This window comes from Nerophis ophidion, linkage group LG06 (genome assembly GCF_033978795.1).
Source record: "Nerophis ophidion isolate RoL-2023_Sa linkage group LG06, RoL_Noph_v1.0, whole genome shotgun sequence".
In the NCBI taxonomy this organism is placed as follows: Eukaryota; Metazoa; Chordata; class Actinopteri; order Syngnathiformes; family Syngnathidae; genus Nerophis; species Nerophis ophidion.
In genome coordinates, this window is record NC_084616.1 from 30,323,667 (window position 1) to 30,337,613 (window position 13,947).

Consider the following 13,947-nt stretch of genomic DNA (forward strand, 5'->3'; position numbering starts at 1 on the left):
AACTAAGTATTTAAACTGGTTCCGTATTGTTTTTCCTGGTGTGTAATATGTTCAAGCTTGTCCTCCAGTGACATTAAAGATACTTGATACAAAAAAATGCAGTTTATTTGACATAATATAGGTGATTATTATTAGCTTAAAGGAGTGGCTGCAAACTGTGCATGAAGACACATAATTAGCTGCTCGCCGATTGTCAGCTGAGGAACTGAAAATAAATACTGTGTCAGCCAAAGTATATCAGTGTTCGTATTTGGCAATAAAATGGCGATCACTTACTTTTTCAAAAAAATCGTCCGATGCTATTCGGTAGCTGATTGTTTGGCACATCCTTACTTTAAAGTGCTCCAAAGCATGAAGAATGAGACGATAAGACATTCAGTGCAGCTGGTGAAAGTTGACACAAGGCATTAAGTAGAAAGCGCCGTTGGATTAGTAGTCCTACCTGAGCGGGCCGCAATGGATGCGCACTCAGTGGAATTTAGGGTAAGGTAAGGTGTATGTTAAGTTTATGTCAAAACTGATTTAAGGCTTTCTGTTGATATTCCTGCTACTGTGTGTAATTCATGTGAATGACTTGACTGTTGTCAGTGAATACACATTGTGGCAAAACCTTACCTCTTTTTTATGTATTTTTTAAAATATCGTCAATGACTAGTCGACGTTGACTTAAATATCATCAGTGACTAGTTGACTTTAAAAAACGAAGTCGTGCAACCCCTAATCAAGATATCATTATGAGCAGATGTTTAATTAAATTGTAACCTCAGATGAACAAAAATTAAGCCTATCAGTGTATCCCCACTTTTTGCAGGGTTACTGTAGATTCCAAGACCATCCGGGTATAGCAAATAAACGCAAGTAATTGAGACGCCCATAAAAATATCTGTTTTTCACACTAATAAAGCCTGGACTATGATGCTGCATCTCAGTGCCATTGTACCCTACAGCGGGGGTCCCCAACCTTTTTTGCAACACAGACATGTTTAATGTAGGCATTATTTTCATGCACCGGCTTTCCACAAGTGGCAGATAAATACATTAAAAATAAATGCATGAAAAATACAACTCACTTTAATGCTGAATTAGTGGGAGCCCTGGGCTTGTTTCTTTGCGATGAGATCCCCAGTAGGTTGACTACCTTCAAACTGCTGGGGATCGCAGATGGAAGTCAGCCTTTGGCTACACTCTATCACATTTATATTTTATATGTTCATTAATGTACATTGTATCATATCAAACAGTTATAACAAACATAACGAATGGCAACTTCCTATGAAGAGTTTTAATTGTTTATCTATAAACAGGCTCATTGGTGTGTTTTGTGGGACAGGCGAAAGTTAAGTCGGAGAAAATGCAGTCGTTTATAAATTATTTAATGTTTCTGTGGGGCCCGTTAGCAAATGCGTCACGGACCGGTACCGGTCCCAGGACCGGTGGTTGGAGACCACTGCCCAACAGCGTGGTAGGTGTCTTATCAAGGCATGAGAGTGCAGCATTCTTGTTCAAATACTTCTATGTATGTTTGTATGCTACATATACATACAGTATATGTGCCTTGGGATAAATGCTGTTGTGAACTGGCGCTTTATAACTAAATATAAATCATAATCTTAGTACATACAATGAAAATATGTTGTGTGCTCCCTAAATGATTACATTGTTTTAATGTAAATCAAGGATCTAATGTGCTATGGGAAAATGAGTGATCTTTTATTAGCATTACCTGCCTTATTTAAGTTTGTAATGCAAACATGAATTGAATACTGTATGTTCATTTGAAACAGATTTTGCTCTGGTATGAGATGCATTCAATTTTGATACAGTAATGCCAATTTAGGATCAAAGAGACAACATTGTTTTTGTTCTTGGTTCTGCAAACGTTGTCAAATTTAAACTAATTTGAAGCCTTGGGTATCAAAAGCTTTTGGAAGAAATGTACCCTGTAAAACTTAATTGGAATGACTCATATGAAAATTTACAAAAAGTAAACATAAATTTAAGTGTAAAAACAAACATGTTATGTAATTCAAATTGGCTGGAGTTGTATTCTGTTCTTACACAATTTTTTTTTTTTAAAGCAGTTTTTGCTGTGAATTATTTGAAAGGGTTTCGATGTTTGCAGTGAGCTGACTGGTATAGTTACAGTATGTTTAAATATTTTAATACAATTCATCATGGGGTTGCAAAGTATGTTTGTAGATAGATAATTAAAAATGAGTAATTTTACATGCACCTATAAAACGAATAACCTCAACTACAATTTTTTTGAGCATTTGATCCAATAGTAGTGATTTAAAAGAATACCACTGCAAGGTTTGGCCTTGGTCCTGCCTCTGTATCAGGACCGGGGTAGGAGGAACTGTTTGATTAGCAAGGGTCAGCAGGGCTGGTCCCTGGGAACAATGGGATGGCTTGTTGGACACTACAAGGACCAGCAGCTTATTAACAGAGAAAGGCTTGTCAACAGACAGCCAAGCTAATTATGTCTGTCTATTGGTCTCTGCTGCAGAATTCTGATAAATGACTCAAATTTATCAGAATTAAAACGATTAGGATGCTCCTCCATGTATACAAAAGGAGGGTATAACGAGTCTGTAGCTTAGAGAGATTCGTGCAAATACAGAACTGCAAAAATAATGGAACTGTGAGTAGGAAAACACATAATTACTATCACACACGCACAAACAGAGGGGGAGGTAGCCACACATCACTAATGTATTAACTAAATAACTAAAAAGCATTTTAAAAGTAGAAGACTAAAATAATGTTTACTATTTGTGTATGAAATCTAGATAATATTCCTTTCTGTCTTGAAGAAAAAAACAATTTTCATGACTTTGGCAAATAATCTATAAAGACATGTAACATGACAATTACCTTATTTGTATTCAATTAAATTTGTTGTTTAAAGGTTAAAGTAGCAGTAACCAATTAATGCCTGCAACATCACTTTCTAATATGAAGCAAATCAATAATGGGCATGAAAGCTTCCTCAAATGGACGACAAAAACAAGTGATGTAAAATATAGGTATTGATGCTACTGTTAAATACAGAGCCGTCTTACTTCACAACTGATTTCATATAAATGTTTCCTCTACAGGGCTTCACGGTGGTAGAGGGGTTAGTGCGTTTGCCTCACAATACGAAGTTCCTGCAGTCCTGGGTTCAAATCCAGGCTCGGGATCTTTCTGTGTGGAGTTTGCATGTTCTCCCCGTGAATGCGCGGGTTCCCTCCGGGTACTCCGGCTTCCTCCCACTTCCAAAGACATGCACCTGGGGATAGGTTGATTGGCAACACTAAATTGGCCCTAGTGTGTGAATGTGAGTGTGAATGTTGTCTGTCTATCTGTGTTGGCCCTGCGATGAGGTGGCGACTTGTCCAGGGTGTACCCCGCCTTCCGCCCGATTGTAGCTGAGATAGGCGCCAGCGCCCCCCGCGACCCCAAAAGGGAATAAGCGGTAGAAAATGGATGGATGGATGGTTTCCTCTACAAAGAGCAGAAAAATAATTCCATGTTTTGCGGCTAGTGAGGGCAAGGATTAAACGATGAAAAAAAGCTTAGCAAAACCATCATTTAATCAATCAAAATGTGTCAAAACAACTGTAAACAGAAGTATTTTTAGGAATGTAACGTTACAAGTCCTTACACAACCACAGTAGCATGATTAAAGTGGGTGGGCTGAATGTAAATTTTACACAGAAACTGTGGTATTTTCCCTCTCGTGGGATAATCTAAAGTCTATTGTAAATCTGTTGAGCCAAGGAAGAAGAAAAGATAGGCACGGATCCAAACATGTTTGTTTGTACAGTGTGAGGGGCAATGTTTGCTTGTTAAAGCCTTAAAATTTTGCCTGCTTTATGTTTCTGCATTGAGGCGAGGGCATTGAAGCCAGTTGATTCCTCTCCTTTCAAACCAACTTGCATAGCTCCTTGTTCAGAAGGCTTATATTATAAGCACATCTTTGCAATTGCCTTCTACTCTGATTTACAATCGATATTTGCAATAAAAGTGATGGTTGTAACAAATCGATTAATTCCAGCTCTAATAATGCTCTTCGTTTCTCGTTAAGTTTGCATTGTTCACTGCCGACAAAAGAAGCTAACAAGCTAAATAGTTTGACAAGTACCATGATTTAGGTAGAGGTGTGCGCGCACAGAGAAGTGGCGATTGAACCAGTATGTGCAAAATTCTGAATTGAATTGAGTAAGAGTGCACAATAAATATGAGGAATTATGATGTCGTACCAATAAAGCCGATAACATTGAAAAATAGCTCTGATTATCGATTAAAAAAAACAAAACAAAAAAAACTCCAATGAAGTGAGATTACCCATATGTGACATCACCATGGAAAGAAAGAATGGTGCTGAACAACTTTACCATTTTTTAAAATTCTTGCTTTTGTCAGGACAAATCTACAGGTACATTTTTTCAAATGAACCTTTGTTTTATTGGTATTGGTCTTGAGAAACAGGAAGGTATCGGTATCAGCTTGAGTTTGTTGTACCTTCTTAACACATTTAATTTGAATTATACCTAATATTTTTTATCCACAATTAAGAATAAACGAGTCTTCTGAAAAACAGAATTTTAATTTGATGTAGTATAACAGTCTGGTTTTGTATTTTGATTTCTTCCTGTCCAGCGCTCTTATTTTTGTTTCACTTCCTGTTTTGGGTTAGTCTTGCAGTGTCTTTACCTCTGCATCTGAACACAGTTCTCTTCACCTCTTTCTGGTTGGTAATTAGGAGGCGCACTTGTCCATGATTGCCAATCTGGAGTATTAATTTGCCAGCGACGACTTAGGCCGGTTTGTTGTTGAATGTTCCTAATGTGATGGGCATATGCACCCCCACCCCAAACCTTTGCCACCTCTTCCCCCCATGTGGTATGATGGACAACAGAGAAGCGCCCTCGTGGCTGGCTGTTTCGGGACGGATGCCTGACCCTCCCCTATTGTTGCAAATCTTTTGGTTTTTATGTGAAATGTTATGTGTGCTTATTGGCTGTCAAGTTTTTTTCTCGCCCCCAGTCTGTGCCCCCTCCACCAATAGGAGCCCAGCCTGAGATTTACTTTTTTTACTCATCTTTCCCCAGCGTGTACCTTCCCCCCCACCTTTTATAGGGTTCCGTTAAGTGGTTAACCATCACCGTTCCTTTTCTGTCTGCCTGTACAATGTTTGTTTGTCGAAACTTGGACGGGTTTGTGGTGAAAATTATAATTCGTTGTACTTGTGCAATGACAATAAGGAGCTGTAGCCACATTAGTGCTTTCTGATTCTTCCCTAATAAGAGGACCTTTCATCTGCATATCGCCTCTGCATCTTGAGGTATTGCCAACAGTCGCAATGCGCCTTTGTAACAATAACTTTAAAATGACGGGAAATGGTGGAAAAATACTTAATTTCGCACAATGCTCTATCGAAGCATTAAATAAGGGGGAACTTGTGTTTGAGTTCAGTGTTTGTAAAGTGCATTCTTCCTGTTACTTGGTTATACAAAAATTCTCGGAGTTGCAATGAATTTTATTGTATTGCCAGTAGGTCCAGTTAAAATTCCAATTGAACGTTGCTAGGATGTGGCGCCAATTCATTCATCAAATATTTAAAAATGGTAGAAATATAAATAGAAATTTTGTCGATTTTATTTCCCAACATGAGGTTAACTTATCTAAACTTTATTTTGCCATTTTGTTTAACCTTACACAAGCCAGGCAGGGATAAGCTAAGGGCCAGATATTTCCTAAAGGCCATATATAGCTAACCCTGTATCTCATATTCATATTGTTAATAGTAACATCCTTACAGGCAGATCAGACATAAGAAGCAACACCAGCTATTTTGCTTCTGTTTTCTAAATTGTTAATTGGTAATTTGGTCTTTTTTTATGACCGGCCTGTGAAAATCACACATCGCATTTTTGTCAGCCCGTCGCTGCAATCTCCCTCTCGCTTCTTTAGCATCAAGGATGTGATGTTTGTTTTCCCACAATCACAGCTCCTTCCTGTGCTTTCTCTCGCGTTCACACTGACTATCAGGAGTGATGCACCTGCACAGGCCCGCCAAGATACAATCTAATGTCTGCCTAGTGACGCCTGTCTAATAGGGATCTGCTTGTTAGTGCTAATCCCTCTCATGTGCTTTGCAGTAAGACACTAGTGTCTCATTAAAAGTGCTCTCCTTGTGAGACAAGGACATCAGTGAGTCACATCCAAACCGACGACCAATGAGATGTAATGTAAAACTGAAATTGTACTGAGTGTGAGTTTAGTGAGTCATTGTTTATTTGTGTTTGTGTGAGACCAAAGCCTGACCCACGTTTTCTACCCCCCACATATCACTTCACTCTATCTTCACCGGCAACGCATTGTCATCTCAAAGCATTCCTTGCATTCTGTCACAATACACAAATGTTGGTGTTTCCGTTTCTGTGCTGTTTGCAGCTTTTTTGGGGGTGAGCGTGTTGGCTTTAAGATTACGAATAAAGCTGTCAACCGTAAATTCCTGGAGGCGTTTTTAGCGAGTACAAGAGACCTCTCGTTGCACACACACACACACGCACACACACACACACACACACACACACACACACACACACACACACACACACACACACACACACACACACACACACTAAAAACTGTCATATAAAATGATATAGGGGTAAAAATGCAGGCCAAGCTTGCCATTCCCATAACAGTAAAGGGACAAGCACTGTGTTTCATACTTACATTCCAACACATTAAATGGCGTACAGAGACAGAGAATGTGCATGCAGCGACTAAAAAGGTGATTTGGAAGAGCATAAGTACGACAAGATGTAAGAGCATGATCACATCCACGGCCAAACCTTTAGTCTACCGGTAACTGACAATAAGAATATTTGGACCATCTTCATCCAGAAAGTTAAGTTTTAGTTCCAATGGAAACATCAATTCATCCGACACAACTTTAAGTCAATTTGCACAGTCTAATGAGATCCAGAATAAGAGCTGAAAAGTCTACCTCATGCTTGGGAGACATAATAAAAGTTAAGGTTAAAAAAAACAATCATGACGCTGTCCTGTCTCAGTCTTGCAACACGTGACTGTGTTATTAGCAGTGTTTGGAAAATTACCTTTATAAAAAGTAATTATAAAAGCGAAAAATATTAATTTAATCACGAATGGATTTACTCTTTAATAAATGTAATTCATTACTGTGGGATGTAATTATTGTGGTGCTTTAAAAAAAAAGATCTGGCATATGCAGTTGAGATGTTTCATGAGGCGAGAGTGTGTGTATGTGCATTTAAAAGGCGGTGCCTGTTGCTAATTGACGTGTGACATTAGCGCCCAGACAGAGCAGCATTAGCTTAGCTGTGTTTGTTAGCTCAGACTTGCAGTTTGCGGGCAGTTATGGCAGCTCTGTTGAATCTTTTCACTGGATTGTATTAGTGCTAGTTAATAAAGAAATTGAATTTGCTTCAATAGCTTTAGTTTCCTTGTCCACACATGGGGTTTTGTTTATATTTCGTCATGTGACTTCTTCCCAAAAGTGAATTCCAGTGGTGGTCAACTAAGGCAAGATGGCTGTTGTATAGCAAGCAGGGCGCAAACTATCTGAGCACAAAAGAGGCTTAAATCTTCCTGCAGCTAAAAGCAGATACGAGCAAAAACCTAAACTATGTGATGGAATACATACCTATAACTGGGTTGCAATCACATGGGTTTCAAGCGATAGTCTAGGCTCCTATTAGGCTACTGTTTATTTACCTGAATCAGAGCAGATTTGGGCGCAGTTTGAAAGGTTTAGAGAAAAATATAGAAGCGATCATGAAAAAAATGTTTAAATGAAATAGAGTGGATTTTTACACTCTTAAGAAACATATATTTATTAAGTATTTATAACATTAATCATTACCAAGATCTTACTGTTCGCTACAAGTTAACTTAATTTGACACTTGACACTTAGGGTATATAGAGAAGAAAAGATTGGAGGCAAATCATGTCTTTACATCTGCAGGGTACACAAATTAAGCATTAATTAGTGAAAAACAAAGTTGGATTTATTCGTGTTGTAAATTAAGGCTGTTATGATATAATGCTGTTATTCGGGACGCTATTTTTTAGCTACCTTATTATTAGCTATTTTTTGTCACGCACATGTAACTAGTAGGGCTGTGACGAAACATTGATTATTTCATGCAATCCGATGCGGCATGTGATGATTAATACTAATTAACGAATGTTCAAAAATCTATTATTTTCCATGACAACAAAATCTTACAAACACAAACGCAGCACCTGGAAGTTTAAAGGGAGAGACTGTGCTGTATTGTAGCGTCAAATTGTGTCCCGTGACGTTAAGGTGTTGATCAACAATTGCTTTGTTGCAAAACAGGCCAACTGTCAGTTGTAATCACTAGGGATTGGTATCATGCCGCATTTCGTAAATCGATTACATTTTGTTTCTAAATAAATTTGATCTACACCCAAATATTGAAAATGTATCAAATATGTTACAAAATACAAATGTACATACTTTTTCCTCTTTTCCATAACCAATGAACACAGATTAAACTGGAATTGCAAGGGAAAATGTACTTGTATGTCAACATTACATTATTACAAATTGCATTAAGGCATTGTTTCTTCAAGTGCATGATAACAAATATGTAAGTTATTCTTCTGGGACTCTTGTTTTGTTACCATAGTCAGACAGGAAGTAACAGCAATTATATTGTGAAGACCAGAAGTGTGCACTTGGTTTTTTGTAGCGCACTTGACGACAGTGCTGCGTGCAGAGATAACGATGTAAACAAATGTACCTCCCTAGTACAGCTGCCGCCCTTTCTTCAGTGGTTATCTTACAGTAGAAGACTCTGAGTTACAAATACAGTCAATAATAATATTAACAGTTTCAGTCAGATGTTTACATTACATGATCATAACGTACAATGCATGGTTTACTTTAAGCACAAGCTGCTTGAAGCTGGCAAGTGCGGATGACATCTTTGCCGACAAAAGTTGTGATGCATTCTATTACTCTATACTTTCATGGTTCACTGAGAATCGTATGATATTGTTGTGCTGGTAAATCCCTCACTTTTTTTTGTTTTGCCCTGTACAACTTAATTTTGCAGCTGACATTATCATAGTCAATGTGATATGGTTGGTGCTTCCCACAAAATGTTACCGGGCGGCACGGGTGCAATTGTTATTATACCTTGTAATTTAATGTTGCAAAATGTAAAGGATGTCGATCCAGAATCGAATGAATTGATTATTTTACCCAGCCCTGGTAACCATGCCGAAGCAACCACAGCAACAACACTTATGTCTTTTATATCTGAACTCAATAGTCCTCTCTCACTCATGTCAACACACACACACACACACACACACACACTGGGCTTTAAAAGAGTCGGACGTCACAAACTCCAACACTAAACGTAACTTACAGTTCTCTACAGTATTAAATCTAAAAAAAACTCTTTAGAAAAAGCTTGTGATATTGGGTAAAATAAGTTACTTGCAAAGGGTTTTGTTTGAAGTATGTATCCTTTATTTCTGAATCATTTGTTTGGTACTAAACTTGTAAATTGCTTTGCCTTTTGTAGAAAAACACAGAAAAAAACAAGTATACATCAACGCATTCACAGTCAATTCAGATTTGGTTTGAAGAGAATACAAAAGTTATTTTTATACCAATGTCTGTGAAAACAGAGATTTTAAACAAACTATTTAGTCTAAAGACACTTTAGAAAGACAAAAGAAAGACACTCTCAGTAATAAGAGCAGCTTTTTTGTGGTAATTGTGTTAGCTCGATCTGTCTGATATTTTATAATTTTTTTGTCATGGTCTGTTTATGGTTGTCATGTGTTTTGTTCCCCATGTGCTTGTTTGTATCCTGAGTTGCACCTGTTCTTTGCCATGACCTTAGTTTCCTCAAATCAGCCCTCTCCTTCCTCTTTTGTCTAGTCCAGGTGTATTGAGTTGCCTAATTAGTCTGTCTATTTAACGGTAGTTCTCAGTTTGCTCTCTAGTCTTTGTCCGGTCGGCAAATGTCCTATATGTGGTGAGTTGCCCGCCAAGCTAGTGATAGCGTTTGTGCTTATAGCCTTTTTTTTTTTTTTTTTTTGTGTTCAACAGTTTTACTTTCAACTTCATGTTTTGTATTTTAGGATCCTAAGTAATATTTTTCTTAACTGAATGCTCAGAAATATACTTTTTTTAAGACAAAAAAAAATATGCATTGATATTGGTTATTATTGTTTAATAATCAAATCAGAGCACCCAAATCGTAAGTGAATTGAAGTTAATTTGTTGGCTTAGCTTTCATTGTGCTTTCCGTAACGTAAAAACGCTACTGCTAAGTAAAAGTGTTTGTGCAGTTACATTACCAGATGTTAAAATTACGATATAAACAATTGATAGTTATATTGTACTGTATCCATTTTTATGATGTACTATAATACATATTGTAACTAGTTTTATTTTTTTTGTGCAGTATTAATAATTCATAGAGTGCATTTTTAACTACGAAACGTCGTAAAACGAGGTCCACCTGTAGATATTATGCTCAATTCTAAGAACCATAGCAACCATAAACAAGAGGGTAAAAAAAATGAATATAATTTTCATTGGGGCAATATTTTATATATAGATCTCTACATTGTACTAAGTCAATGTTTTTTAACCAAAGGACTGGGCCGTCAGCGCCGTAAGTTTGGAGCTTAGGTCATTTGAGAAAAATAATTATAATGGATTAGATTTATATTTTTTTCTAAACACTCAGTGCTTCACAGAGAACTGAGAACCTATACAGTTTCTTAAGCACAGAAATGATGACAGTTTAGTTAATGAACATATGAATTATTATTTAGTTTCTTTATTTTAGCACAAAAATTACGTATGTATTTGTCGTTAGTTATTTATGACTCCCTTTTTATGCAGTACATTCGGTTAGTTTTTTTTTTCTAATCAGCCTGACCTAAGCCTGAGGTTTATGTGTAAATTAAATAACAATATTTGTGATTAAAACATGGTTTGATATCACTTGACAAGGTTATAAACTGTAAGTAGGTTAGATCTAATTATTGAAAGAGTAAGATTATTAATTCAGTGTTAATATTTGAGTGGGCCTTGGGCCCCTCTGTAGTGGAAAAGTTGAGCCACAGGGTCAAAAAAATTAACAAACCCTATAGTAAGTATTAGTCAAATAAATTGTGCGTCTGCCTCACATTACGAAGGTCCTGCAGTCCTGGGTTCAAATCCAGGCTCGGGATCTTTCTGTGTGGAGTTTGCATGTTCTCCCCGTGAATGCGTGGGTTCCCTCCGGGTACTCCGGCTTCCTCCCACTTCCAAAGACATGCACCTGGGGATAGGTTGATTGGCAACACTAAATTGGCCCTAGTGTGTGAATGTGAGTGTGAATGTTGTCTGTCTATCTGTGTTGGCCCAGCGATGAGGTGGCGACTTGTCCAGGGTGTACCCCGCCTTCCGCCCGATTGTAGCTGAGATAGGCGCCAGCGCCCCCCGCGACCCCGAAAGGGAATAAGCGGTAGAAAATGGATGGATGGATGGAACTTTCAAGCATGGTAATAGTTTGTTATAGGGATGCAGCTATCAATTATCATAGTTTTTGAGTATTTATCGAACAATTGAATAAAACACACTTAATAAGCTCAATGCAAATTTGAGGGAAAATGGTTTGGATAAACCATGCAATAACTTTCATTCTTTTTTCTAATAAATTTATATTATCAACATCAAAAGTATCCTAATAAATATTTTATTTAAATTGTTTTTCACAGCCACACAGATCATGACACCCACACACCACCATGTTCATGTGCGCTCTTTGCAGGGGCCACAATTTTAAAGTTCCAGGTAGGCTGTGCTTTTTAGATTGTATAATTATTTATTAGTTGCACTCAAACAATTGATCGAACAAACAGAATTAAAATTGAAGCTTTTTTCGTATTATTTCAATTGATTGATTGTTGCAGCCCTGGTTTGTTGAACTACATTAGCAATGACAAGCAGAATTGATCATGTTTTAGTGTCAGTAGAACAATATTTCAAACAGTTCATAACAATACATTCAGTGCTGGTCTGCTGTTTCATTCCACAATGAACAAAAGTCCTACCTCTTTAGCCAAAAAAAGCTTTAAAGGCATGATGAAGAAGATCATTCTGCAAGCGACTTAATCTTTTGCTCGGTTTTGAACATCAAAAACTTGGCTTCCAGCGTTTCAAATGTGAGTGACTCCTGTTGTATGAAAAACAGCAAAGTAGCTCCAATAGTTATCTTTTAAACAGTCTTCCTGCATACTGAAGAGAACAGAACATGTGTGAACTTGACTACAGCCGTGGACTGGACTTCGAAGAAATCAGCGTATGCGAAAGGCACAGAGGGAGAGAGAGAGGATGTTAATAGAAAGCAGAGGAAAAGGGGGAGAAATCTTTTAATCCTTTTCTCGTCTCCGCCCTCTCGTCGCAGTCATAGATACAAACCAGGACTTAGCACTTGAAGCTGGCTTTACAAGGCCTGCCTCTGTGCCACTTTGGCGTTCCAACAATGTCAAATGTGTCAACATGAAGTGGTGCATGTCTTCATTCCAAGACGACGTTTGCAGAACCTCACTTTTGAAATAAAACACAAATCCAGGATTCCTGGAATTCCAAGCCATTAAATGTGAGCAATCTGTATATTAGCCAGCCGTGAGGCAGGAATGGAAATATAACACAGACTGGGTCAGCATTGTTCAAAAGCCTTAATGGAAATATAACACACACTGGGTCAGCATTGTTCAAAAGCCATAAGAGTGTATGCAAATATTAAACGGCTCTACCAATCATATACATATATGCCTTCTTCAAGTCCGAATATACCACAATGGAAGGAGATCCAGTAAAATGGAACCTTTGAATATTGATTACAATGTCAACCATGAATTTCAGCAATCGATTGTGTTCCATCTCTGATCAAGTTGCACTGCAATCAAGCATGCCCACATTATTGAAAATGACTAATGTTTACAAGTTTAGTCTCTTAAAGAGCTCAATCTCTCTCTCTTTCTCTCTGGGTCATTAATAGTGGGATTGAAGGGGTGGGGCAATTTGTGGCTAGGCGCAAAAGAGCAGAGAAAAAACTTTGCCAACTTGCGATAAATTCAATGAAAACATCCCCCAAGTGAAAATGTTCCAATGTATTGAATATAAATGGAAGATGATCCTTGTGGGATTGCCTTTGAGCTCCACAAGTAAATGAAGGGGAGGGGGGGGGGGAATAAAGCGACCACAACCAAGAAGAACCAAACAGCTCCATGTTAGTTCGTAAACCAATATTAATAATAATTCAATAAAATTATGAAGAGAAGCAGCGTGAGAATTTCACCGCTCGTCTGTGGTCCACTTCTCTCAAGGACACTGCAGCTTAAAGCGGCCCCGAACTGGCGCCGAGCTCGGAACAAACAAGCTCTTCCGAGAGATAATTTATTATCCTTCTTATCGAATGTGCGAGAGCAACTGAAGTTTACCTTCTTGACGCTTTTGCCCTGGTAGCTGTTGTACGCGTTTACTCCTCCGGTCCTTGGCGGCACAGAGAGCAGCATTTTGACGCGGCGCCGAGTGCGGAGAGGGAGGGGTGGGTGGGGGGGAGAGTCCAGGCAGGCGGGCGGGCGGGCAGCTGACGTCAGCCGGGGAAAGTGAGTGATTGGAGTCGCCTCTTTTGCCGGCGGTCGGAGGGTCTCCTTCTACATGCACGGATGGGATCTCTCTGGGAGGTGCGCGCGCAGGAAGGAGACCCTAGCAAACATTGCCCTCCCTCCCCCGACCTAGTCATTACTTTATGATGAAAGTGAAAATGATAAGGTTTACTATACCGTATCGTATGGAATTGATTTTGTTTCACATTAACTGTAGTCTTACCCTGGTATCCGTTCCAAAAGATCCATTG

General features: G+C 38.4%; 1 protein-coding gene across 3 annotated transcripts in view; it reads right to left on the reverse strand.

Annotated features, from left to right (window-relative positions):
• The window catches only part of rbms2b (RNA binding motif, single stranded interacting protein 2b), a 54,727-nt gene extending 41,095 nt beyond the window's left edge, over positions 1-13,632 (reverse strand). For all 3 annotated transcript variants that reach the window (XM_061903333.1, XM_061903334.1, XM_061903332.1), the window contains exon 1: positions 13,529-13,632. In XM_061903333.1, the coding sequence (XP_061759317.1) occupies positions 13,529-13,603 (75 nt within the window). In that variant the 5' untranslated portion in view covers positions 13,604-13,632. The remainder of the gene's footprint in view (positions 1-13,528) is intronic.
• Between the last annotated feature and the right edge of the window lie 315 nt (positions 13,633-13,947).